The sequence below is a fragment of the Narcine bancroftii genome, chromosome 2 (assembly GCF_036971445.1).
Source record: "Narcine bancroftii isolate sNarBan1 chromosome 2, sNarBan1.hap1, whole genome shotgun sequence".
Taxonomy (NCBI): domain Eukaryota; kingdom Metazoa; phylum Chordata; class Chondrichthyes; order Torpediniformes; family Narcinidae; genus Narcine; species Narcine bancroftii.
Window position 1 is genome coordinate 278,359,448 of NC_091470.1, and position 27,425 is coordinate 278,386,872.

Genomic DNA, 27,425 nt, shown 5'->3' on the forward strand with positions numbered 1-27,425 from the left:
CATCCATATATTTGTCCAAATATCTTTTGAATGTCATAATTGTACCCTCTTCTGTAGTTTTCTCTGGCAACTCATTCTAGATATGTTCTGAGAGGAAAAAGTTTCCCCTCATAAATTTCTCCCCTCTCAGCTTATTTCCCTTTAGTTTTAGGATTATCTACCCTGGATATAGACTGTGTGTGAAGAGTAACAACACAAATGTGAGTGTTGGCAGTATTGAGTGTTGAGAATTAAAATGATTATCAATGAGATCTAACACACTGAAAACCAAGGCCTTAAGGCTACAAGAATCTAGTCATTAAAGTAAAAGTGTGGAGAAATTTGTGTGTCGAGGGGGGCGAATCTGTGGAATTCTCTGCCCATGAGGGTGGCGGTGGCTAGATCACTAGATTTATTTAAATCAGAGATGGATAAATATTTAAAAGATCAGGGAATTGAAAGTTAAAGGGAACTGATATCGAAAAAGAGATGAGCAATAATCATATTGAAAGGTATGGCCTTATATCTGTTTTTATTTTCTTGTGTGATGCAAATTAATTTTTGGATTACATTTTGGGAAATGTTAACATATTGCTGAATAGATGCAAACACAACACTGGACTTTGAAAATGGAATCATAATAAAATTACCTAAAACAATTCCAAATGAATTTAGGAGAGAATCTCCAAAAAACAGCTTAATGTAGTTCTTAGCATGTTTTACATTGGAAGAACTGTGAAGCCCATTTTTCAAAATACTGGACTCAAGCTGCACCCTAAGAGAATTTGGAAAAGATGTCTTTGCCAGCTCAAGATCTGCAGGTCCCATCAATTCATTCCATTCCTTAACAGCATTCTCCTTAGTAAGAATCATAATCACTAATGGACACCTAAAACAGCAGAAAGAACATCTTAACAAACGATATCCAAAAATGTGATACCATTTTTTTTCAGTATGTTGTGATAAAAGTTCAACTTCTACAATCAACAGTTTTTTTTAAGTGAGAAAATCATAGAACACTATTCTAACACCACTGTCTCCATATTAAAAATATATTTCATATTAATAATAACATGAAATGTCTACATCAGGTGATCTGTTTAAGATTCTTTTATTGTCATATAATAACACAAAAAATTTAATATACACAAAATTTCCTTTTGCCTGCTGTAAGACAAACAAAGACTCCCCGTTAGCATTGCCTGGTGCCTCGAACTGTTAGAGAAGAAGCAAAGGAGAGTCCCTTCAGAGACACTAAATGTCTGTAGATTTTCCTCCAGTCCTCCTACAGCTTCAAAGACACCCAGTTTGATTCTTTGCCAACCCAAGCTCCAGATCTAAACCTCCGATACAATCAGGAAGCCTTCAGCATCCAAGTCCCTTCGGAATCCCTTCTGGGCCTCAGGACCTCTCGAATCCTGGTTTGCATGAGCCAGGTCTCCACAAGTCCACAGCCTGCGTGGGTTCTTGGACTGCAAGTCACCAGCAGCCCACAGCTTGTGTGAGTCCTTCGACTGCAAGTCTTCAACAGCCTGTGTAAGTCCTTAAGCCGCTGAACCCCTTGCTAGTTCGCTGCCATGGTCACCTTCTCTGTGGAGTCGTCTCCTATGCTTCTTAATGGAGGAAGGGGTGATGGTGATGTCCTCCACATTTCTGGTTCCCTGCGCCATCGACTGCTCCCCCAGGGTCTGCAACTGCTTGCGGCCTACTGCCCAGCACAGGTGCCACCATCTTGGGCATATACACCATGGTTGCAGGATTTTTTTTAAAAAGCACACCGTTGGCTCCTTTAACAGATCGTTTAAAGCTTGTCTGAAGCAAACGGCATGAGAACTCCACAGAACAGTGCTGTGTCTTTCTTGCCCACTCTCCTGGGTCCACAGCAGTGGCAGTACTACAGTTACAACAGGTTTGGCAGTACCACTATTTTTGTTTTGGATATGTGTGAGGCAAGTTTAGGTATAGATGATGAAATATATTTGAAAATTGAGGAAAATAGTAAGTTGTGTTATATAAATTATATATGTAACATAATATTTAAATTAATAAAACAATTGAATTTTGTATTGGATAGAAAGATAGAAAGCATAGGCCACTTTTCCATACGATCAAAGCTGGTAATCCACATGCTGTTCCTCCCTTCATTCCAACTCCTTAATCCCATTAATATTGTACCATAGCTAACTTTTAAAATACATATGATACAGCTTTGTGCTTTCTGTGGCAGAAAAATCTACAGGTTTACCATTCAATGGAAGAAGACATTTCTTCTCATCTCAACTATACATCAGTGGGAAGGAAGTTCCTGAGGAGGATTCTCCATGACAGGAATTACTAGCATAAATTTATCAGGGATAGTCAGTATGGCTTTGGATGGTTCAGATCTAACACAGAGTGGAGGGTCTGCAGGATGGCATCCACTGACCTGTTTTGATGATGGGTGATTTGAAGTGGGTCCAGGTCCTTCCTGAGATTAGAGTTGATTTGCACCATTACTGACCTCTGGCTGATAGTCATTCAGGCAGGTCACCTTGCTCTTGGGCTACAGCACAATGGATGTCCATTTGAAGCACATGGGACCTTCAGATCATTGCATTGAGAGGTTGAAAATGTGTGCAGAAATTCTAGCCAGTTGGTTCACAAAGGTTTTAAGGACACAGTCAGGTAAACCATCTGAGCTGGACTTATTCTGAGGATTAATTCTCCAGAAGATTCTTTTCACATCAGCTTCCTTAAAGATGTGATGGCGTGCAAGCACTGCCACAGCTGTCGAGCACAGCTTCAGACTCCAGCTAAGTTCAGAATTGTCTTTTTAAGTCCAGCTTAGTCTGGAATCATCTTTCTGAGGGCATTCTGCCTCTGGCAAGAATATCCTTTCTTGGGTAAAGATAACAAAGTATTCTCACAATACACTGTGTTGTCTCACCAAGAGGCCTGTATAATTGCAGCAAAATTGATACATTATTTTCTTTCTTAACTTCTTGCTGCAATTGAATGTTTGCTTTCAGAGACTGGAATACAGATAGCTTTGTCCATCTCAATTTCCCAATCTATCAGTATTCATAGATGTGTTCAAACTCTCCCTACAACAGGCCTCAATTCCCATTTACTTCAAGAAAGCCACCTTCATGCAAGTACTAAACAATAACGAGCCTGAATGACTACCGATTAGTGGCTCTGATATCCATCATCATGAAGTGCTTTTAGAGATTGATCATGGCTCACATCAACTCCAGCCTGCTACCCAGCCTTGACTCCTTGAAATGTGGTTTTTGTCCAAACACATGTATGGTAGATCCTATATGCCTTGCTCTCCACTCAGCCCTGGAATACCTGGATGCAAAGGACACCTATATAAGACTACTGTTCATAGATTACAACTGCATCATCATTACATTCATTCCCAAACATTAGGATCCAGGCGTCAGTGCCTCCCTCTGAAACTGGATCCAGTCTAACAGGCCACAGACCATGAAGAATATTCATCCTCTATCCTGCCTATCTCATAGTTCTGATGAAGGGCTATCAACCTGAAAAGTTCCCTTTTCTCTCTGCACCTTAATCTGTATTTTCAGAATTCCATAAAATACCTGAAATTAATGAGCCCAACACATAATTTCAACTGTGTTTAATTTCAGATGCTCACTACTTTTTGGTGTTCATAATTCCATGACTTGCAATATTTTTCTAACTTCCAATCTTTTTCATGTGGAAACTTTGTATGTAAAACCAGCAACAATGAAGGAAATATGAACAGTGATGTTAGTTGATGTATTTGTTCTTGATTTTTTGCTAATATTGACTGAAAACAGGAGATAAGTTTTCTCACAAAGATATTTTCAATTCTTTATCCTAGGCTGGATTCTAACTGGGTACTAATGGTAGAACCATAGAACACAACAGCACAGAAAACAGGCCATTTGAACTTTCTAGTTTGTGGTGAAATATTATTCCGCTAGTCCCATTGACCTACACCCAGTCCATAACCCTCCATCCAGACCTCTCCTATCCATGTATCTATCCAATTCATTCTTATAACTTAAGAGTGAGCCTACATTTAATGTCAGCTGGCAGCTCATTCCACATGCCCACCACTCTCTGAATGAAGTTCTCTCTAATGTTCCCCCTAAACATTTCCACTTTTACCCTAAAGCAGGGGTCCCAAACCTTTTAGGCCATTGACCATAGAATTCTTGATCCCTCATAGACCCCCAGGCATGGAATTCCCACACGGTGACATTCTTTGTATGTTAAGGGGGGTGCGGTGATGTCTGGGGATGAAGGTGACGCTGGCCAAGGGTGGGTGGCAGCATTGTCTTGGTGGGGGGGGGGTGGCGGCGGTGCTCTCCAGGTGTGGGGGGGGGAGCAACATACAAATAAATCTCACCTATTTCTTCTCCACTCTATTCACCTTCCCTCATCTGAAGCCAAACATGGCAGCCACCAAGGCCAACTCTCATGAGAGGTTGGGAACCCCTGCCATAGACGCTATTTTCTGCAGATGCGCACCTGCTTTCAACTGCAAAATTCAATTGACTTCCCTCTTCTGCCATTTATTGACCCCTTCCAAACACCAAGTATTTACCTTAGATAGTTCCATCGACCCCCTGGGGTTGATATTGAATACTTTGGAGATTCCTTCCCTAAAGCCATGTCCTCTCATATTTATGTCTTATAAATCTAAGTGGAAAGAGCCTACTCGCATTTACTCTCTCTATACCCCTCATAATTTTGTAAACCTCTATCATATCTCCCCTCATTCTTCTATGCTCCAAGGAATAAAGTCCTAACCTGTTTAATCTTTCCCTGTAACTCAACTCCTGAAGACCTGGCAACTTCCTAGTAAATCTTCTCTGAACTCTTTCAATCTTACTGATAATCTTCCTTTTGATAGGTGACCAGAACTGCACACAATGCTCCACATTTGACCATACCAGTGTCTTGTATAACCTCACCATAACATTAACTCCTATACTCAATACTTTGATTTATGAAGCCCAAGATGCCAAAAGCTTTCTTTACAACCCTGTCTACCTATGATGCTACTTTCAGGGAATTATGTATCTGTATCCCAGATGGCTTTTTCCTCCGCACTCCTCAGTGTCATACCATTTACTGTGTATGTCCTACCTTGGTTTATCCTTTCAAAATGCAACACCTCACACTTGAATGCATTAAATTCCATATACCTTTTTATAGCTAATTTTTCCTGTTGGTCCAGATTCCTCTCCAAGCTTTGAAAGCCTTCCTTGCTGTCCATGGTCCACAATGCCTCCAATCTCAGTGTCATCAGCAAACTTGCCGATCTAGTTTCCCATATTATTATCCAGATCATTAATATAGACAACAAACAACAATGGTCCCAGCGCTGATTGCTGAGTAACACCACTAATCACAGATCTCCAGTCTGAGAAGAAATCATCCACTATCACTCATTATCTTCTCCCATTCAGCCAATTTCAAATCCAGTTTACAATTTCTCCATGGATACCTAGTTTCTGAACTAACCTCCTATGTGGGACCTTGTCAATGGCCTTACGAAACTCCAGGTACACAAAATCCACAGCTTTTCTTTCATCAATGTTCTTGGTAACCTCCTCAAAAAACTCTTTAAGATTTGTTAAACATGACCTACAGATCAGTAGCTGGTGATATGCAGCTTTCAGGTCAATGGTCAAATAGACCCTGTACTGTGCAATTTCATTCACCATGTCCGAGATTCGGGGAGGGGGTATGTGTCCAAGATTGTAAAGTGATTATTAGTTTGACTATAGTCAATCACTAGCCTGGATTTTCTCCCCCTTTCTCAAGACTACCACCTGGGCTCTCCACAGCCATTGCTAGGTTGAATGATTTTTTTCTTTAAGCAGCTGCTGCATTTTGGCTCTAATAAATTCTCAGTCCCCTGCACCGTATCGCCTGCTCTTTGCGGCTATCGGCTTACAGTCGGGGGTTAGATTCTGAAACAAGGTGGGGGGGTTCGATATTCAGCGTGGAGTGTCTGGCTTTTGGGACCTTCCTTTCCACACCGTGATTGGGGGGAGTGGGCCTGAGTATTCCATGGTCACACTTATAAGGTGACACAGGAAGTCGAGGCCCAGCAACACAGAAGCACACAAATCCTCCAATACATACAATCGAAACTGACAAAATTCTCCCCTCTTTTACAGTTAAGTGTTCTGTACAATACCTCTGAATGGTCACCAAATATGATTGTGATGCTAGATAAATATGGTAGCCCGTTAGGTAAACTTTTAAGTTGCATTGACGAGCAGTCGCAGTTTATAAAGCTCTCAGTTGGGCCAGTGTTTATTATGCAATCCGTCAGATGACTATTTACCCTCACCTCCATCGCAAAGTTGTTCAGCTGGTGGGGTTTTGCCTAGTCGAGAACAGCTGATGCCAGCACTCCAGAGGCTGCATCGCTCTCCCTGCTGACATAGCCTTGATCCGAGAGCTGGGAAGATGGCGTTGACCACGAGGAGCAGAAAGATGGCCGCCTTTCCCGCCATTGCTTCACTTCCAGATTTCCTGAATGCTTCACTTCCAGTCATGGTTCCCACCGCAAGGTGCAGCAAGATGGTAGCAGTGTGCAGCAAGGAGAGGCAGGGACCCGCACTTCTGGGCTTGAGCACGGGAAGTACAACAGTTCAGGGGTCGTGCCCACAGTTGCCTTCCTGGGGTTCACCTTAGCCTGACAGACTTTCACCCAGTGTCCCCTCCTATTGCATCCTGGACACATGGAATCCTTCGCTGGCAATGTGGCGTGGGGGGTTTGGCCTGTCCACAGAAGTTGCATCTCTGGTTGTGTATGGCCACAATAGTTGGAACTGGGGATGGCTGCGCTCCGCAGGCCTGGTCTTCCGAAAAGGCACCACTTTCGTTAGAGAGATTGTCTACACTCAGTTGGGTCTGTTTAAGAGATTTTGCCAGATTGAGGGTACTGGCAAGGTCCATCTTCCCCAACTCTAGCAGTCGCTGCTCACATACCTCTATTTCACTCCTGCCATTAATGTATCCCAGACTTGCTCTTCTTCTCTCACCCAGGCTGAGATAGATTTGTAGTAGCAGGACGGTGTCCGGTCGACCATCCTGATACTCCACGTAGGCATATTAGAGGATGGTGTGGAGGAAGTGGACCTTCTCTACCAGAGGGTCAGCTTTGTGGTGTCTGATATGCCTTTGGAGCAGCGCTGGACCAGGGTTCGTCAGACAGGATGGTAGTGTAGTTCCAGAAGCTGACTTCCTGGGGAAGGAAAAGAGTCTTTCATGTAGTGTTGCATTTGTGGCCTTTCAGAGAAATGACCTGGTGGCATGGAGCATGTCGTGGAGAGCATCTTGTCATTGGGAGGTGGGTAGTCATTTTGATTTAAGAGATAAGGGAACCGCCCTCCAAACAGTGGCATTTTCAGGAGTACACATACCTGTTGGTGGATGGAAGGGGTCCCTTAAAGTTTTTGCTCAGCCATTTGAAGGTGGTTTTTGCTTGGCTGATAGAACTGGGGTTTGCACTCAGTGCAGACCGGACAATTGCGTGTTAACTCCCTGAAGTCTTCGACCTAGGAGGGGAGGTGCGGGCTCTAAACAAAGTGGTAGAGCTTGGTGACTCTGGGGTGGCTGAGGTTGTTGTGGAGGACTTGGAGGTGAATCAGCTGTGCATTAGCTCATGTCCCCCGGGACAGGGCATCAGGAGGCTCAATGTGCTTCCCGGGCTGGTACAAGATCTCGTTGTTGTCGGTGGACAGTTCAATTCTCCACCTCAGGATCTTGTCATTCTTAATTTTTCCCCACTGTTTGTTGTTAAACATAAAAGTGACTATACCTTGGTTAGTCAGCAGTGTGAACGGTTTTCTGGTCAGGTAGTGCCTCCAATACCACACAGCTCCCACTATGGCTTGGGCCTCTTTCTCAATGGTTGAGTGCTGGAGCTCGGGGCCTGCCTGCCTGGTTGAGCATGGCAGCCAGGGCAAAGTCGGATGCATCATTCTCCTCTTGGAAGGTGATGGATTCATCTTTAGTGTGCATTGTGGTCTTGGCATGTGAACACTATTTGGGCTTCTGCCGACAAGGGGAAAGTGGCCGATTTTATCAAGGGGTGAGCTTTTTAATTGGGGACCCACAGGGCATATAGAAAAAGAGACCCAAGCATCTATCCACTTTATTGAAGCCTCTGTCCACTTGGATGTATCGTCTGCTCCTAATGGCTACTGGCTTGCGGTCGAGGGTAAGGTTCTCAAACAGGGGTGGTTATGGGACCCGAAGAACAGGGGGTCGGCCAGATGGTATTACAGACCATGAAGTGGGGGGGGGGGCATTGAACTGCATGCAGACACTCTGCAGCTGGCACTGGAAATCCAGTCCCAGTATGACTGGTGCGCAGAGGTGTGGCATGACCAGGAGTTTAAAATTCCTGTACTGGTGCCCCACACCGTCAGCATCAATGTACAGCAGTCACTGATCTCAGCCGAGTGGGATTGGGAGGACAGGGAGACTTTAAATTGCATCGGGGTCACTACGAGGGAGTATTGGTATACAGTACCCAGCTGGATAAAACTCTCAGTGCTTCTGGTGTCGAATAAACAGTTCACAGGGTGGCCGTTTTCCTTTACATCCAATCAACCACAATTGGATATAGAGTCGTGATTAATAGGCTTTAATCACCTTAAAGTGTCAGTACAGCTTGCATATTGTTGACCCAGTTCCAAGGCAGGTACTGAGGGAGGGGTTTGGGTGTAACAGCCTTTATGGGGATATCTGGGAGTGAGGAGTCAGAGGTTCAGTGGCATACAACACATATATACATCTATACACATAATGGTAGCTCCATAGTAGCCACACAGCCAGTTGTTCAATGGTAAAACCAAGCTCACCTCTTTGACCCCCTGGTTCTGAATCCCCAAAGTATTAGGAATCAGTCAGTGCCCAAGGCCTCTAAGGAGTCCTGCTCGCCATCGCATCATCACAAATACTGGACCTGATTCCTGTTTCCCAGAAGTTGGTCATCAGCAGCCTGCAATCTGGAGCCTGATGTAGCAGCCATTGTCAGCTGCTGGTGTTACATACAGTAATCTGGCGGGACCGACAGAAGCCTCCCCGGATGTATTTCTTTGGCCTCAGTCTCTTTGGAGTTTCTGCTTGTTGTTGAGGGCCAGGGGTGGGGGTGGGGTGTTGTTTTCCTGAACTGGTACCCTGCGCTGATTGGCCACTTCCTCTGCACCTGAAACAATTAACATCCAGCTACTGCACATGGATAGATGAGGGACCTCTGAGAACATCGATGGGAATAAAACTGCCAACTGCCCTGCATGGGGTGATGATTAGGCAGGATGGGTGTGCAGTAAGACCTTGCAGAGATGTGCTGAAATTCTGTGGCCACGCACCTCCTGGGTCTACAACAACAATAGCAATGCCACCATTTTATTGAACAAATATAGCTAAATTTCCTTTGTTTTATTCTTTAACAATATTATGTTATCATACAAGTCATGGACAATCTGAGGATGACTATTAAATTGTATATCTGTACGAAAAACATTTCACATCTTCAGGGTACCACAAGGGTCAATGAACTCATTTCTAACAGGTACTTACTGAGACACTTGTTCTATCAATTGATTAAAGAATGACATCTTTTCATGATCTTTGTAAAACTCTGCTGCTATCTCTTGGGATATCTCAACTGATTTAATTGCAGAGATTGTAAAATTTCCTTCATGGATCTTGGCAATAATCACATCTAGGGTTAAAAATTTGATACATAAAAACATAAGATAACATAAGAAGTAGGTACACAACACAAACAGCATTCACTAAGGTCATCTTCTACCTCAACACCACTTTTCTATCTATCTATCTATCTATCCTCTCATCCTTTATTTTTTTCACACATAGAAATATATCAATCTCTATTTAGAATGCATTCATGGCTCAGCCCTCCAAGGAGAGAATTTCAAAGATTCACAACCTGCTGAGTGAAGACCTTTCAGTGCTAAATACTCTATTTCTTATTTTGAGACTGTGACCCTTAAGTTCTAAACTCCTTAATCCGAGAAATATTTCCTTACACCTATTCTGCCAGGTCCTCTAAGAATTTTGTTCATTTCATAAGGTCATTGTGTCTTCTTCTAAATGCTAGAGAATCGAGCCAAAGTCAATCTCTGCTCATGTTACAAACTCACAACCCCAGGTACTCACCTGATCCACCTTTACTTTGTGTATTCTTTGTACAGGAGAAAATGATGCACCATGACCTTGATATGGACTCACCAAAGCAGGCCCTATGGTCCATTAAGTGCATACTAACCATGAAACACCAATTTACACTAATCCTGCCTTGGCTTCCCCACATTATCAACTACCCACCCAACCCCACCACCAACCTACACTAAGCACAATTTTCAGCAGCCAGTTAACCAACCACCCAGCATGTCTTTAGGATATGGAAGGAGAGCATCCGTGGAAATGCATACCAGGTCCAAATGTGGGTAAATGTGCAGATATGTGCAACAGGTGACTATGGGACAAAGAACCTGTTTCTGCACTGTATGTGTCAGTCTCAAACTCCACATCAAATTCCACAAGTAAAGCAATAGAGTCAAACAGCATCTGTGGAGGGAAAATGATGGTTGCTGGGGTCACGAGGCATCAGCTCTCCTAGCTGCCACCATCTGAAGTGGACTCATAATCTATTCTAATAACGTGTTTTAAGATGATATTACAATCTATATTAATAAGACCATAATATATAGGAGCAGAAGTAGGCCATTTGGCCCATCGGGTGCTCTATGCCATTCCATCAGAGCTGATCCATTCTCCCCCTCAGCCTCACTCCCCTGCCTTCTCCCCATAACCTTTGATATCTTGACTATTCAGATACCTGTCAATCTCTGCCATAAATATACCCAACGACCTGGCCTCCACAGTCGCCCATGGTGGCAAATTCAAGAGGTTCACCACTCTCTGGCTAAAGAAATTACTCTGCATCTCTGTTTAAAATAGGCAGCCTTAATAATATGGATGAAGAAATCAAATACAATATATTCACATGTCCATGATCAAACAATTCTACCCATTCTCCCAACTTATCCAAGTCCCTCTGCAGACTCCCAGCTTCCACAACACTATCCACCCCTCCACCTGCCTTTGTATTTATATATCTACAAACTTGCCCAGAAAGCCATCAATTCTGTCATTTACATATAATGTGAAATGTAGTGGACCCAACACTGAGCCCAGCAGAGTTGGCAGATATCCAGAAAAGGTTCCCTTTATTCCCATTCTTTGCTTTCTGCCAGTCAGCCAGTCTTCTATCCATCTGAATACCTTTTCTGTAATATCAGTCCATGGGTTCCTATCTTATTCAGCAGCTATATGTAGCACTTTGTCAAAGGCCTTCTGAAAAGCCAAGTAAATCACATCCACTAAGTCTATCCTACTTCCTCAAATAATTCCAACAGATTTGTCAGGCAAAATCTCCCCTGAAGGAATTCATGCTGACTTCAGCATATTTTACCATGTACTTTCAAATATGCTGAAACTTCATTCTTAATAATAGAATTGTATAATCTTGCCAACAACTGAAGTTATACTTACTGCCTCATAATTTCCTGTCTTTTGCAATTTTACAATCCTCTGGAACTACTGCTGAAAGATCATTAGTTCACAACCTCTTCTGCTATAGTCTACCTAGTCCAGGTGACTTATCCATGTTCAGTCCCTTCTAAAGATATGGGGTCAGCTATTCAAAAAGTAGATGGGGAGAAATTATTTCAAGTAGGTCATGGTGAATCTTTAGACTTTATTGCCCAAGAGGGATGTGGAGGTTCAGTTGCCAATTCCTTGATTTTTGAAAAGGATATGTTACTACAAAATGATTTTAGGTATGGACAGATTAAGTGGATGGCAAGAACATTTAGATGGAATATAAGATACAAAAATGAGGTCAGAAATTTTGGAAGAAAAATGGAAACCTAGAGTATTTTTTAATGTGGGGGTTTGAAAGACAATAGTGTTCAGAGTTTCATGGTCACATACATCACTGAAAGTTTGTACAATGCATTCAGCTCCAATTATAGATTCCTGATGTGACTGCATCTAGAATATTGTGTACCAATCTGGTCTCAGCACCTAAAGAAGTATATTCATGCAGAAGAAGAGCAAAGAAAAGGTTTACTAGATTGATTTGAAGTGTGATGGTTTTGTCCTATGAGGAGAGGTTGAAGAGTCTTTGTCTACACTTCTTTTGAAGAATGTGAGATCTTACTGAAATGCAAAAATTTCTTACGCATCTTGACCAGGTTGAAGGGAACCTTAGGTTTTTCCCAGCTGATTGTGTTAAACTGGAAACCATGGCTGAACAACAAGATCCACTCACTACTAAAGGTCACGAACATGATGTACAAGACAGGTGACCCAGACCTATACAAGAAATCCAGGTAGAACCTGTGAAAGGCCATCAGGAGGGTAAGGTAGTACTGAATCAGACTTGAGTTCCAGATGAACATCTTAGACACCAAATGCTTGTGGCAGGGTACATGTTATACGAAGCAAAACTGGGCAGAATAGCTTCTACAGTAAACTGTATCCTTTCACTCCTTCCTGGTTTATGTACGGTATTTGTATGTCTTCTCCAACAATATTAAGAAATTACTGTTTTTTCCTCTCCTATGATACTTTGTGCCTACCTTTGTATTGTCGTACAGTATCAGGTTTAATTGCTACCAATGTATGTTCAACTGGGAAAAAAAATTGTAACTCCTTCACTGCAGTTTCAATGTCCTGACTTCCGTGTAGTTGGTTAAATGGAATATCTTCGAATGCAAACCTTGCACGCAGGCTATGAATAGAAGTAACACATAAATAGTTAATCTGTTCTATGATTTAATCAAGTGGTTAAAAGTATAATGTTCCCTGAATATGGAAAATTTGGACTCATACAAGATCAAATACGAGGCAGATATCTTTGGTACAGTCATCCCAATGGGCATGATTGGTGAATGTTTTTCAAACTACTTTTGTTTCATCAGCAAATGTGACTCCAAGGTACCAGTCATTTGTTACTTTAAATCTCCTTTCAACTTGCTCTCTGATTTCTCTGCCCTCCTATGTTGTTGTTCAATTAAAGATCACAAAAGCTCAGGGAAAAGCATTCGATCTTTTGACATCACGCAACACAGATTCCTGCTAATCCCATTTCCACATCCTCTAGATCATCAAATTTTAACAGGGGAACCTACCCCCCCGCCAAAAAAAAAAACAGGGGCCATAGCACATTTAAGTAAAAGCCTTTTTTCTTTTCACCTCATGTAACATAAATATTTTTAATATTTTTTTTAATGTAGGTCTGTAGAAGTACAGAAGAAACCAAATCTTGGCTGCTTCACAGGGGAGGGACCCCATAAACTTTGAGCAGAACCCTGGGGGAGCCATAGCCAAAAAAAGATTAAGAATGGCTGTTCTAAATCCATCATTGCTTCTTTACTTTTGCTATTATAATCCATTTGGTACATGTATCATTCCTTTTGGAAATATTGAGGAACAGAGGGACCTAGGATCCCCAAGGTAGGGTACTGATAGGCAATGTAGTGAAGGAGACATGCTAGTCGTCATTTACCAAGATCTAGAATATAAGAGCATTAAGGCCATGGTACAACTTTATATGTCATTGATTAGGCCACAGCTGAAGAATTGTGCATGGTTATGGTAACCACACTATAGGAAGGATATAATTGCACTGGAGAGTTTTCAGAGGAAACCTAGGATGAAACAGTTCAATTCTGAAGATAGACTGGATAGGATGGGTTTGTTTTCTTTGGAGGGAGGAGGCTGGTGGTAGTAAGTGGTCTTGATTGAGGTATACAAAATTGTAAGGGGTATAGATAAGGTGAAAAGTACAAAACTTTACCCCATTATAGAAACATTTAAATCAAAGGGGATAGGTTTAAAGTGAAGAGAGAGGTGGATGGAGGGGAGCTGAATAAATTGTTTTCACTCAGATGCAGGTTGCAATCAGTGTGGTTGTAATCTGGAATACACTGACTGGGAGGATGATGGAAAGAGGAACTCACACAATATTTAATATGTATCTGGATGAGGATCTGAATTGCCAAGGCTTAGACTATATGGACCAAGTGCTGGCAAATGGGATTACTATAGATGGTTGGCATGAACACAGTGACCCAAAGATCCTACTTCTGTGTCAAATGACTCTATGATTTAATTACCTTCCCAATAGTTAAGGGAGTTAAGAGCAAAATATAACTTCAAAAACTTCCAATGGAGAAAGCAACACAATTTCACAGCCAGTGAAGTCAGGGGGTGACTAATCCTGACAAAACTCAATCTAAGCATTCATCTACAGTCTTGACCCCATGAACCAAATGGCGGAAGACTCAGAGTGGAGATCTCAGAAAGAAGTGAGTTGGATCATCTACTGGGTATTTCTGATTGAGTATGACTGAAAGCTTCAGACTTATCCTTTTTGCGACTCATGAGTGAATTATGAATTGTTTATTTATTATCATATGTATTAAGATACAATGTAAAACTTTGTTTTGTGGACTATCCAGGCAAGCCAACCTATATCCAGGTTCTTTTGCAGCAATCATATCAGATTCTTTGTTCTTCAATAGATCAAAATTCCATTGTGATCTAATATGTAACAAGATTGCAATTTGTATTCACATGGAAGCTCTGTTTGAGTCTAGAAAGAGAGTCTTCCCTTGCCAAATGTCAGCAATATTAAAACTGCAGAACTATAAGAATGGAACACTCCATTTTTATCTTGTACAGGTATGTGAAGCTTAACGTCCATGATACATTCTGCAAAATTGGGTGTTATGCGATGTGGACGTTGTGCAAATACCATATTATATATGGGATACTGAAGTGTACCTGTAAACGTTTTATTTGTAAGTAGGGATCAGTGTGGGGACTGATATAGGGCTGTGGGGAGAGAGGCAATTGGATCAGTTTGGGTATATAGTATACAATTTCCTATCGCTAGTGATCACTTTTTCTCAATTGCTAAGGACTTGCTCACGGTAACTGAATAATTATGGGGCCATGGATGTTGCCTGAATGGACATTAAGCGGCGTATACCTGTATATTAAGTGCAAAAGAATTAATATTATTCAGTAAAGGATCATATCTATATTTTAAATTATATTTATATACAATAAATTATAAAAACACACATTAAGGTATTTAGACTTGTTGTCCCAATTTTCTTTCTCATAGGATTTCACATTTGAAAATAAACCAGGATATAAGTATGTACAAATAAATATTGATTCAGCCTGTGAAGCCCACATTCTTTGAATGAATAAAAAAATTAACATTATCCTAATCAGAGCTCCTTTGATTTCTATTACTACATAGCTGATTAGTAAGTTAGAGTTCTGATATAAAAATGGGACTGGCGAAACAATTAATGCAATTGTATATCTATCTAATCTTTCTGTCTGCCAGTTAGAGAAATATAGGAAATAAGAATCACTTTAACAATCACAAAACATTTAATTATCTGATTACCTTGCTGGATAATCCTGCCTTGCTCGTTCAACATCTTCAGGTCCCAGTAAATTTTGCCAGTGTTTTATTGCATTGTCTCTAAGTAATGCTAATGCTAATATTGGACCACTGTAATGTAAACATATTAAATATAAATCTTTGATCTTCAAGAAAGAGCAATGTAATAATAACTGGATAATTTGCACAAAAATGACCATATTTATTTGGTGCATGTGTGCATGTTTGCAGTAGGAATTTCAAAAGTTGTTAAAAGGGAAAGTAGAAAAATATTAGTGGTGATACTCTTGCATGGTGGGTATGTAGAATATGCAGAATGTGACATCATTGTGAAATATAGAGAATTTAGACCTAAATGAGGAGACTAAAGCTACATATTTAACATTTTTGTAACTGGGTGATTGGCAATATTTTTTTTCCTTTTTAAAATATTTTCAGAGCAAGTTATTTGACAAAGTCCCTCCTGGAAGGCTGATAATAGAAGATACAGGTGCATGGAATCCAAAGTGAAGTAATAGTTTAGATTTGAAATTGGCTGACCCATAGAAAATAGAGAGTAGTGGTGGAACGATGTATTCTGGCTGGAGGACTATGATAATAGGTGTTCCACAATCAGAGTTGGGGCCTTTATTTTTTTCTGCTATATACAAATAACTTGGATCAAGAAACAAAGAGTGGGTTAGTCAATTTGCAGATGGCACTAAGAGTAGTGGTGCTGTAAACAGGATAGAGGGCTTTCAAATAATGTACCACGTTACAGATCAATGACAGATATAGGCAGAGAAATGAGATATGGGCAGAGAAATGGCAGATGGAGTTTAATGAGGACAAGTGTGAGGTGTGGCACTTTTGGAGAGCAAATGTAAGGGGAAAATATATAGTTAATGGCAAGAATCTTTAAAGCAATGATATGCAGAGGCATCTAGGGGTTTAAGTCCATAACTCCTCAAAAATGACCAGGTAAGGCTGGTGAAGAAGGCAAATGACAGTGACCTTCATTGGTCTGGTCATTAAGTATGAGACTAAGTAAGTCATGTTTCAGCGATATGAAACTTTGAAAAATCTGAAGAGAGTATTGTGTATAATTTTGATTGTCCATTATAGGAAAGATATGGAGGCTTTGGAAAGACTACAGAAGAGATCGACCAGGATTCAGCATGGATTAGAACTTTGGGATTATTAGTTGTTTCTTTTGGAGGATTGGAGACTGAGGGGAGATCTCATAGAAGATGATAAAATTATGAAAGGCATGGTCAAAGTATATGGTCATAATCTTTATCCCAGGGTAAAAATGGGGGGGGGGGGTTTAAGAAGATATGCAAGAAACTTTTTTTTTAAACAGAGAGTAAAAGATGCCTGGAATGGATTGCTGGGTTAGTGTTGGAAGCAGGCAGAAATATAGCATTTAAGAGGCTTATATAAAAACATGAATATGCAAGAAATAGAGGGACAGTTATGTGCAAAAAGCAGTTTTAGATTAATTTAGATAGCATGTTCAGTGCCGGCATTATGAACCAAAGGGTCAGTTACTGTTGTTCTATGTCCTATGGGTGAACATCATTTCAAGATAAGGGGCACTAACTTAAAACATAGAAAATTTTTATTGCAGAGGGTTGAGAATCTCTGGAATTTTTTTACCCAGAGGGTTGCAATGGCTAGATCATTATAAGTATTTAAAGCATGCAATGTACATATTCAAATGATCAGAAATGGAAGGCTATAGAGAAGAGGAATTGAGGGCTGGGATAGATCATCCATGACCATTTTAAATGCCAGGACAGGCTTGAGGGGCCAGGTGGCTTATTGCTGCACCTTATGTTTTTATATCCAAAGTTAAGAGGGGTGCATATATGATATTTGTAGGAAAATTTTCCCTATAGCTGATGTGACTAAAATTAGAAAGCATAGGTTTTGTGTAAGAACTGTAGATTGGATTAAATGGAGTACATTTTCACCAGAGGGAGGTTGGAATATAGAGTGTATTGTTTCATAGGACTGTGGAGTCAGGTTCTCTCTATCACGTAACATCTTAAATAGTGGGATGATAGGTTAACTCCAGTTATGCTGAGCCATGCTGATTTTGCGCAAATTTATGTTGGATCTTAAGGATATAGATCAATACTTGGTATAGGTAGGGTCTTGAAGGAGGATGTTTCATTCAGTATGGTATGTCACCTACTTTCTGTTCATGTTTTGAATCTCTTGTGGATCTAATTTCATCCAGTTTTTGTCACAAACATTACCTGATCATATATTCCACAAATTCTGGAGGCAAGTCATTTTTCTCACTTAAGATGTAAAATGCTATCAATTGCCGTTTTGAGAGTTTAATTTCTTTTTGTCGACCAACAGTAAATCGAGCATTTGCAATCTCCTCCATTATCTCACCTGAATGGAAGATTACATAAATCACATATCCGCTGCATTCAAAGGCCTAGTGTGCATGAAAATATTTTTGATTTTTACATTTAGTATTCATGTTACTGAAATATTTGAATTATTTGCAAGCTGAGCAATGATATTAGTTATATTAAAAATGATCAAATCAACAATTCTCAGAAAATTTGATGAATAATTTTGCTTTTGCATTTTTATTAAGGATGTTAGCCAGCAAAACATACAAGATTCACAAATGTACAACTATTGGAGCTAAGCTGGTGATGGTAGACTCGTTTTATAAAATCATACGGCACTGAAACGGGACTTTTGTCCCAATTCATCAGTGCCAACCAAGGTGTCTACATGAATCAGTCCCATTTTTCTGTTTGGTCCATATCCCTCTGAAGTTTTCCTTTTCACCTACCTGTCTAAGTGTCTTTAAATACTTCCATTGGTTGTTTGTTCCATGAAGCCACCACCCTCTTGAGAAAAACTTTCCCCTTAGATCTCCTTCAAAGTTTTCCCCACTCATATGATTTTCCTTCCAATCATAGTTTGAGTCATTACACCAGAGTTCAAAAGGTCATTCATCAATTTCCAACACCAAATTGATGGCAAATGCTATTGTTTTTCAATTGCTTTTCCATCCATTCGTCAGCTTAATTCAGCAATCTATGGAATCCCACAAATTGAAAAAAAATCTATTTATCCATTAGGACACCTGCAATGTCCACCTTGAAGAGGCTTTGAGATAGGCACACAAAGTGCCATCCATAATATTTGGGACAAAGACACTTTATTCCTTTATTTGCCCCTGTGCTCCTCAATTTTACATTTATAATCAAACAATTCACATGTAATTAAAATAAATATACCAGAATTTATTGAAGGTTATTTGTATACATTTTGGTTTGATCATATAGAAATTACAGCACTTTTTATACACATCCCTTCATTTCAGGGCACCTTAATGTTTGGGACATTTGGCTTCACAGATGTTTGTGAGCACTCGTTTATGTTAAATTGCTTCATTAGTACAGGACCAGAGTTGTGGCAATGAAAGTCAATTGCCAATAATGAGGCTGAAGAGACATCACCTAATCCTTAGGTTTATAAAAATCAGCATTTTAGAACATCGTTAAGAAGAAAGAGCACACTAGTGAGCTCAGTAATCGCAAAGAAACTGGTATTCTAAGGAAGACCCTCATTGCTGACAAGAGAATATTTCTCATCATCATGAATAAAAATCCCCAAATGCATGTCCGACAGATTAGAAACACTTTTCAGGAGGCAGGTGTGAATATGGCAATAACTTCTGTCTTCGGAAGATGTCATGAACAGAAAAACAGAAGCTACTCTGCAAGATGCAAACTGTGGCAAAGGTTGTATGCTTTTGATCTTGGGCAATTCCTTTACACCTTCACACTTTGCTCTTGCTATCAGTTTGATACAGGTTCATCTTGGCCTCATCTGTCCATGACCTTTTTCCAGAATTCTGCAGGCTCTTTTAAATACCTCTTGGCACACTGTAATCTGGCCATCCTTTCTATGGCCAACTAGTAGTTCTTGCAATGTAGCTTCCATAATTCTGTTCAGTAAGTCTTCTGCAGACAGTAATCATTGGCATATCCACACCTGCCTCCAGAAGAGTGTTACTGATCTGTTGTACATACGTTTGGGGATTTTTCTTCATTATGATGAGAGTTCTTCTGTCATCAGCAATGGAGTCTTCCTTGGAATACCAGTCCTTTTGGAATTACTGAGCGCATCAGTGCGCTCTTTCTTCTTAATGATGTTCTAAAATGTTGATTCTGATAAACCTGAGGATTAGGTGATGTCTCTTATTGTTTGAAGCTATTATGGCTTCTTTGACATTCATTGGCACAACTCTGGTCCTCTTGTTGAAAAATGGCAACTACAGACTCCAAAAGTGATCAAAAGCTTCAAAGCAAACCTAACACCTGCACCAATGAAACATAACTGTGTAATCACAAACATTAAGTCAAATGTCCCAAACATTATGGTGCCCTGAAATGAGGGGATCTCTCTACAATTTTGTCTATTGGGTGGTCTATTTTACAATCCCATTAGTCTGGTTACATCTTTCCTATTCCTCAGCATCACCCATATAACTTCAGTAGATGAGCCCTCTGGTCTATCCAGCCTGAGCACAGCTGTGATATTTTCCCTGACAACCACTGCCATTCCTCCTCCTTTTATTTCCCCCTCCCCCCCAACCCTTTGTTCTATCACGAATAAAGCAACAGAAGTCCGGAACATTGAGCTGCCAGTCCTGCAACCAAGTTTCATTAATGGCCACAATGTCATAGTTCCACGTACCAATCCATGCTCTAAGCTCGCTTGCCTTTCTTACAATACTAACATTGAAACAGATGCACCTAAGAACATTTCCACTATAGTCAACCTGTTGACTTCTAATGGTGCATGCAATTTTCACATCATCTTTTCCCACCTCCACTCCTCTAGATGCTCTTATACCTGTAGAAACCCTTAAGACTTTCCTTCACATTATCTACCAAAGAACTTGTTTTCTAACTTTTTCCTAGTTCTGATGAAATGACATCAACCCAAAGATTTTTAAAACAAAACACACATGTTGGCTGACTGCTGAGTATTTCCATAATTTTCAGTTTTTATATTTGAACGTGGCCGACAGGTTAAACATGTTGTGTCACTATTCATTGGTGTTTTGGAACAATGACTCACAATTTAATTGAAATTTACAAGACTCTTAGGGGGTAGATAGGGTAGCTGCTGAGAGAGTATTTCCTCCATTACGATAGTCAAGAACAAGGGGACATTGTCTCAGAATAAGGTTTAAAACTGAGTCAAGGTCAAATTTTGTCAATCGATTTTGTGACACATTAAACACCTTGTCACAGAGAACTGTGGGGGCAGAGACCTTGGAAAACAGATTCCTATTCAACAATGGAATCACAGGTTATGTGAAAACTGGATGTGAATAGGGTGTGAGGGACTGAATCCTTAAGTCACATACAATCTATTGTAGGAACTCAGTGGATTGAGCAGCATCATTTGAGTTGAAATTCTTAATTGAGTCTGAGGAAAGTATGGGGCTGCAGTGCAAAGCAGGCAGTAGGAGGGGTGAGGCAGGGCCTCCACAAAGGATTGGCCAACCTGGCATGGGTGGAATATGATATTAGAAGAGTGGCAAATGCCAGACAAAGGGAGAGGCCAGAGAAACAATGAGGTCATATGAAGGAAGATGAGTCATACAGGGTGGAGCAGGTGATAAAGGCTGCCAGTGCTGGAATCTGTAAAAGTGAGTATGGTGGTATAAAGAGTGATCAGATGGAACTGAGGGGAGGTGGAGATGGTCAAAGAGGAGAAAGTGGAAGAATCCAGTGGGGAAATAGGTGTAGGGGAGGGAAGAATAGAACAGGGCCAGATTGGGTGATAGAAAAAGGGAATAATATAGGAGAAAGGGAAGAACTGACAGGGTACAAAAGAAGTAGGGGACTGTTACCTGAAATCAGAAAGGAGTATGACATGTTTACCTTCATTGGCTAGATGAGTATAAAAGTCAGGAGGTCATACTCCAGCTATATACAACTGTGATTAGATCAATTTTGGAGTATTGTGTGCAGTTCTGTTTGCCGTAGGAAGGATATGGAAGCTTTGGAGAAGATGTGGAAGTGGTTCACCATAATGTTGCTTGGACTGGAATGTTTTAGCTACAAGGAGAGGCTGGACAAACTTGGACTCTTTCTCTCCGAGGATCTTTGGTGCATAATCTGTCGCTGGCCCTTCAATGCAGGCAGTTTAAAACAGCCATCCCGCCCAACAGGTACAGGAAGTAGCACCAATGTAGTCATCCATGTTGCAGAGGAAGAGTTGAGAAATGGAACTTGAGTAGGATTGGAAATATCCTGTGCCCATGCAGAACTTCACAATTTCATTAACTTCATGACCAACTTCCATCCAGCCCTTATATTTTCCTGTTCCTCTCCCCTTCTTTGACATCTCTGTCTACATCTCAGGGACACCTATTGCAAACCCACTGACTCTCATAACTACCTGGATTATACCTCTTCCAACCCAGTCTCTTGTAAGGATGGAATCCCTTTCTCCCAATTCCTCTGCATCTTCTGCATCTATTCACAGCAGTAGTCCTTTGACTCCAGGACATTTGAAATGTCCTATTTCTTTAATAAACATGAATTCACCCTGTTACAAAGGAACAGCAATGGAAAATTCACCAATGGTAAATTTAAAATAATATTTTTTATTAAACTGTTAGTAACATTTCTTACTTATCTTAAACTCTTTCTTAAATCTCACTGTGTGTGTGTGTGTGTGTGTGTGTGTGTGTGTGTGTGTGTGAGAGAGAGAAAAATTAAATTCCAAACTATTACAGTTTCAGCTTGATTCTGAAGAAGTCCATTTTTAAGTTCGGTTTCAAACATCTTGTTGAACTCAGGGATGTTTTAAAATTGCAGTTCAGAAATAATTATGAATCACTTTTCAACATTATGTCTTCAGATCTGTTTAAACTCAAGTCTTCTGATGAGTTGTCTTTGAGAGATATTCTTCACTCAAGTGTTCTCCTCTCCTGCTTGGAGATTTAGGAATGTGTTCCAAACAATGAATCTGCCCTTTATGACTTAAAAAGACAGTCAGAAGTGGACTTACTTATTTTAAAGCCACTTATTTTTGCATTCCCCTTTTTCAGGAGTAACACACAACAGTACCTTTTCTGATTACTGTATCTTCAATTCTAAAACTATTCAAAGAGACAGTGAAGTGACTCTTCTTTGTGGCCATTTAGGTAACCCCACTGCCATTTGGTTCCACTGTTTCCATCCTTTCTTCAGCTCCTCCTGAACTTGTTTTTTTTCCATCTCTCCTAACTTTTCTTCCCCCACCCCTTGTGGTCTCTCCCTCCATCTGTCTCTCCACCTCACTCCTTCTGTCCAAAACCTATCACCTCTTGGCCCTTCCTCAGCTTCTTTCCCATTTTATTTTATCTTGATAAAGGTCTACCACCCAAAATGCTGACCATTGTTGCCAATAAATCCTGACTGCCTTGCTGAGTTCCTCCAGCAATTCTTTATTTAGGCTTTTGCAGGGTCTTTGACAATGCCTTCCATGACAGGCTGCTCAGGAAGAGATCCAGAGTGAGCTACCCAACTGAACACAAAATTGGTGTGGTGGGTGATGCGCTATCCATGACTCCAAAGATTAGAAGTTACCTCACTGATAAGCTTTTATTACCATAAACAGAAGGCACGTCTCATGTTGCTGACTTGAGACCTGAGCTTGTTCTGGGGGAGGGGTTATGACATTGCCACCTTTATTAGGGGAATGAAGTGAGTGAGCCACGGGTATAATCAACAAGGGGCAGGCTGGCCGTAACATACAAACAGTATTAACAGTCGTTCCACCATAGTGGTAGAAGCCAAAAGGTGGTAGAGGACGGTTGCTTGTCAGATTTTTCAGAAGTGGTATACTGCAGGGATCTGTTCTGGATCCACAGTTGTTTGTCATCTGTACTAATGACTTGGATTTAGTTGTCAGAATTAGTAAGTTTGCTGACGATACCAAAAACCAGTGCTCAAACTGGTTAAAACAGTAGTACTTCCAGTGATGTGGTCATCCATTTACATTGTAAGAAGCATCTCAAAATTCCCACAATCTGCAAGTCGTACAACATAGGCTGAGTCCTCCTGCAATATTTTTAATTTTAAGAAGAGCATACTTATTTCAAATATAATCCAAATAGAAAAAAATATCCTAAATTAAGATCCAAGTTACTATCTGTAATTAAAGAATATATATTGTGTAAGGGGTCTTATACATACATTACTGTACCTTTTCGTAATTCGAGCAGTTGAGGTCTGATGATTGCTAGTGTCCTTTCAATCTTTTTATATTTTTCATAAATTGTGGGAAAGAAGAAACTGAATAGTCTGTGGGCTAGGTCTCTGATGTCACTAGGAAAAAAATTGTTATTTATTTCAAAGTTGTATGCAAATCCTAGCTCATAAATCTACAGAATTAAATTCTGATGTAAAAGAGACTGAAAAAGATAAATATCCAAATATTGATCTGCCAATCCAGAAGTGAGCCACAGGCTGATTAAGCAGAAGACAATAGTTGAAATGATATCTTAATGTGATATTTCAATACCTTTTTTTTAGACAGGGCAAGCTCCATAGGATGTAAATTGGACACTTCAAATGATAATTTCAAGAGGCATTCGTCTCAGAGGTAGTCTAACAGCTGTTTGATTTGAAGCTTGGTGTTATAAGTAAAAGGGTCATGGGTATTTCGCCACTTATTTTCAACATAATGTAATCATGGGTCTCTTGGTGATAAACTACTTCCCTGATACTTCATAATGGTTGGTGTCTGTAATACTGCAGGGACAGGGAAAGTAACCAGGTGATGAGGGTGCCTATCGCATATTCATATCTTGTTCTTGATATTTAGGTCATGAGGATTAAGGAAAGAATGAATATTTTGCACTTTTGTCTTTTCAGAAATGCAACTGAGATCTGTAATCACTTGACTCAAAACTAACCATGTAAACCAAACAAACAAGTATGGAAATTAGGTTGAACACTGAACATATATAGGCTGAAGAGTAAATCACAGACCTGAAAAGCAAAACATAGGAGAGTTGAGGAGCATTAATGCAACTGCCTTTTGCTTGCAAATAAAATGGCCTTTTACTGACCCAATTAACTTTGTCAGGATTGAAGCACTCAATTCTGAGTAAATATACCTTAATCTTTCACTTCTAACAAAGAGGAACTTCATGGGAAGCAGAGGCTAAAAGATCCTAATTCTATAGATTAGTGGTGAAGACAACATACCACTTCTCAGTTATAAAAAGAGGTGTTAATTTGCAAAAGGTTTCAGGATGTACAGTATAAAGTTAACCTTGCAAAATTATCACATCTTGCCTGGAGAGAACACAAAAAAGATTTTCACTATATCTTGGCAGAGGAACAATAAATAAACAAATGAAAAGAATCCACATTCACAGCAGTACAACTTGATTCTCTAATGAGTCAATCTTCTTCAATAATTCCTTCTTCTGTATCCCCCCAGTCCACGAAAGAATCCTCCACTTTTTCCATTTTTTCTCTATTACGATCCACTTGGCTTTTACATTCAAAAAAAGCTTCTTCAATTTTTTTAAATTATCCTATACAGTGTCTACTGTTTTTATACATCTACTAACATCACTTTTAAACTCAGTCATATCTTTCTTCATAGAAGTAATCTCTTCACACATACTGTTCATTTTAGTTTTCACTTCCATGAACCCTTGATTTATCTGTGGAGACATCTGCATTGACATATTTTCCATTTGATGAGCAATCCCTTCCAATATTGTAAACACAGAATCCAGTTCAGGTTCCATCACTTCCCCTTGAGGCCTACCTTCTCTGGTCCCAGTCCCCATATATTCTTCCTGTGTTGGTTCCAATAGCGCTGGGCTCTCTTCCTCTTCTGACTCGATGATTCCTCTTCCAGTGCGGCTGCGGGTCTGGATACTGGTCGACAGCATGCCGACCTCATCAGCCCTCTGTCTTTCGGGTTCCCCCACAGCCCACACCTTCTCTAATAATTTGTGAAATTGCGACAGCGCATGCTCGGAAGTCATCGACCGCGCAGGTGCATTCTCCGACGCTACACTGCACGTCCCTAGACCACCAGGCACTACTGCGGGCTCGCGCGTCTGTCCCCACTCAGCCGATCCGCATGCGTGCCCAGACTCATGGGGGCATGAGTCAGGGCCGGCTGAGCTCATCACAGAACCAGCGCCATCTTGCGGATATGCGATTGGTGGCGGCGTAATACTCAGACGAGCAGGGGTCCTTTGAGGCTTGGGAACTCCAGTCAATGACTCCATGGCTTCAACCTGGTAGGTAGGCCTCTATTCTTCAACATTTTTATAAGGTAATTTCTTTTGTACTGAGTGTTTGATTTCTTCACGTTTGTACCCATTTCAATCCTCCACTATTCCAAAGTCTGTAAAAACTATTTTTAACCACTTTTACAACTTTTAAAATCGGGTATTTATAAGTCTAACTGGGGAAAGGTGGAACTGCACATCTTCCCTCTACGCCAGGGGTGTCAAACTCAAATTCACGGAGGGCCAAAATTAAAAACTTGGACTAAGTCGAGGGCCGAACTAAATATTTATTGAAAATTTTCAACAACATCTGCATGTTTTCTCTTCTTTCAACATATGTAATGTTAAACTTTTTCTTATTAAAATAAATGTTTAATAATAGTTTTGGATAAACTCTTTCCAGAAGCATTAACGAATGAGAAATAAAATATTCAATAAATAATATTTCTCTATAGAGGATTTGCCAAATGTTGCTAGTGTGCTGTGGAATAGTAAAATCTGAGGGCTATTGAGAATGTGGGAGAATAACATGATTCCTGAAACAATCAAATGGGTGACTGATTGTGGGCATGAACTCTAGCAGGGTTATTTGCCATGCCCTTTTTCCATTGGTACAGATATCCTTTGATTTACACACTTTTCAAGTTTTATGCCTAATGAGCTTGTATCCAGGTGCAGGACCATTTTTAACCAGGAATATATTTATCACTGTGACATGAAACTATTGGAAGATCATTTTATCCTGAGATTAAAGTTCATAATACTTACTCAGGCCTGTGTGCGGGAGGGCGGGGGTTTGCGGGCGATCGGGTTGGACAACGACAGTGCGGGGGCATCGGCTCTCGCTGCAGGGCGGCATCTCGGCGGATCAGCGGCCCCGTCACCGTGAGTCGCGGGTCGGCCTGCAGCAGGGAAGGGGAGTGGGCAACGGTCCTGGTGAGGTTAGGCCCAAGGCCTCCGGTTCCGGGCGCTGGGAAGCAGCCTTGGCTTCCCCTGACACCGGCCAGGCCGCGCTGCGGTGGGGGGGCGGGCGGGGGGACACGACAGTGCGGGGGCATTGGCTCTCGCTGCAGGGCGGCATCTCGGCGGATCAGCGGCCCCGTCACCGTGAGTCGCGGGTCGGCCTGCGGCAGGGAGGGGGAGTGGGCAACAGTCCTGGCAAGGTCAGGCCCGAGGCCTCCGGTTCCAGGCGCTGGGAAGCGGCCTTGGCTTCCCCTGACACCGGCCAGCCCCAAAACCAGAGTCCACGGTGAGACCCTGCAACGTAAACAGAGGAGGTGGGGGCAATTAGCGGACTGACGCCAATGCATTCTTGGATTTGTTGTATTACTGTGCATGCACTATACTGGCGCGGTGGCCAGCGGGCCACCTCTAATACATTTTTGAAATGATCTTGCGGGCCGCGGGCCAGAGTTTGACATGTGTGCTCTACGCCATCTTGCCACGCCCCCCCCCCCTCCCACAGTAGTACAACTTGAGGTGATACAAATTTACCAATACACATTCCATGGCATTACATGAATACACCAAAGGTTAGGTATCAATTATGGATTAAAAGATCCAACTTGCTTCAGAATTTGAGTTTTGCTATGATTCTGGCCTCAACAAAATATATGAAATTTACTTATG

The 27,425-nt window shown here is 41.0% G+C and overlaps 1 protein-coding gene across 1 annotated transcript in view; it reads right to left on the minus strand.

The window, feature by feature from the left end:
• Positions 1-27,425, minus strand: part of LOC138755307 (thioredoxin domain-containing protein 3 homolog) — a 104,239-nt gene that overhangs the window by 17,305 nt on the left and 59,509 nt on the right. Inside the window, exons 11-17 of the mRNA XM_069921067.1 lie at positions 23,741-23,862; positions 17,752-17,896; positions 15,512-15,619; positions 12,663-12,814; positions 9,571-9,715; positions 3,205-3,312; positions 630-868 (exon numbers count right to left, since the gene is read on the minus strand). Of these exons, the coding sequence (XP_069777168.1) occupies positions 630-868; positions 3,205-3,312; positions 9,571-9,715; positions 12,663-12,814; positions 15,512-15,619; positions 17,752-17,896; positions 23,741-23,862 (1,019 nt within the window). The remainder of the gene's footprint in view (positions 1-629; positions 869-3,204; positions 3,313-9,570; positions 9,716-12,662; positions 12,815-15,511; positions 15,620-17,751; positions 17,897-23,740; positions 23,863-27,425) is intronic.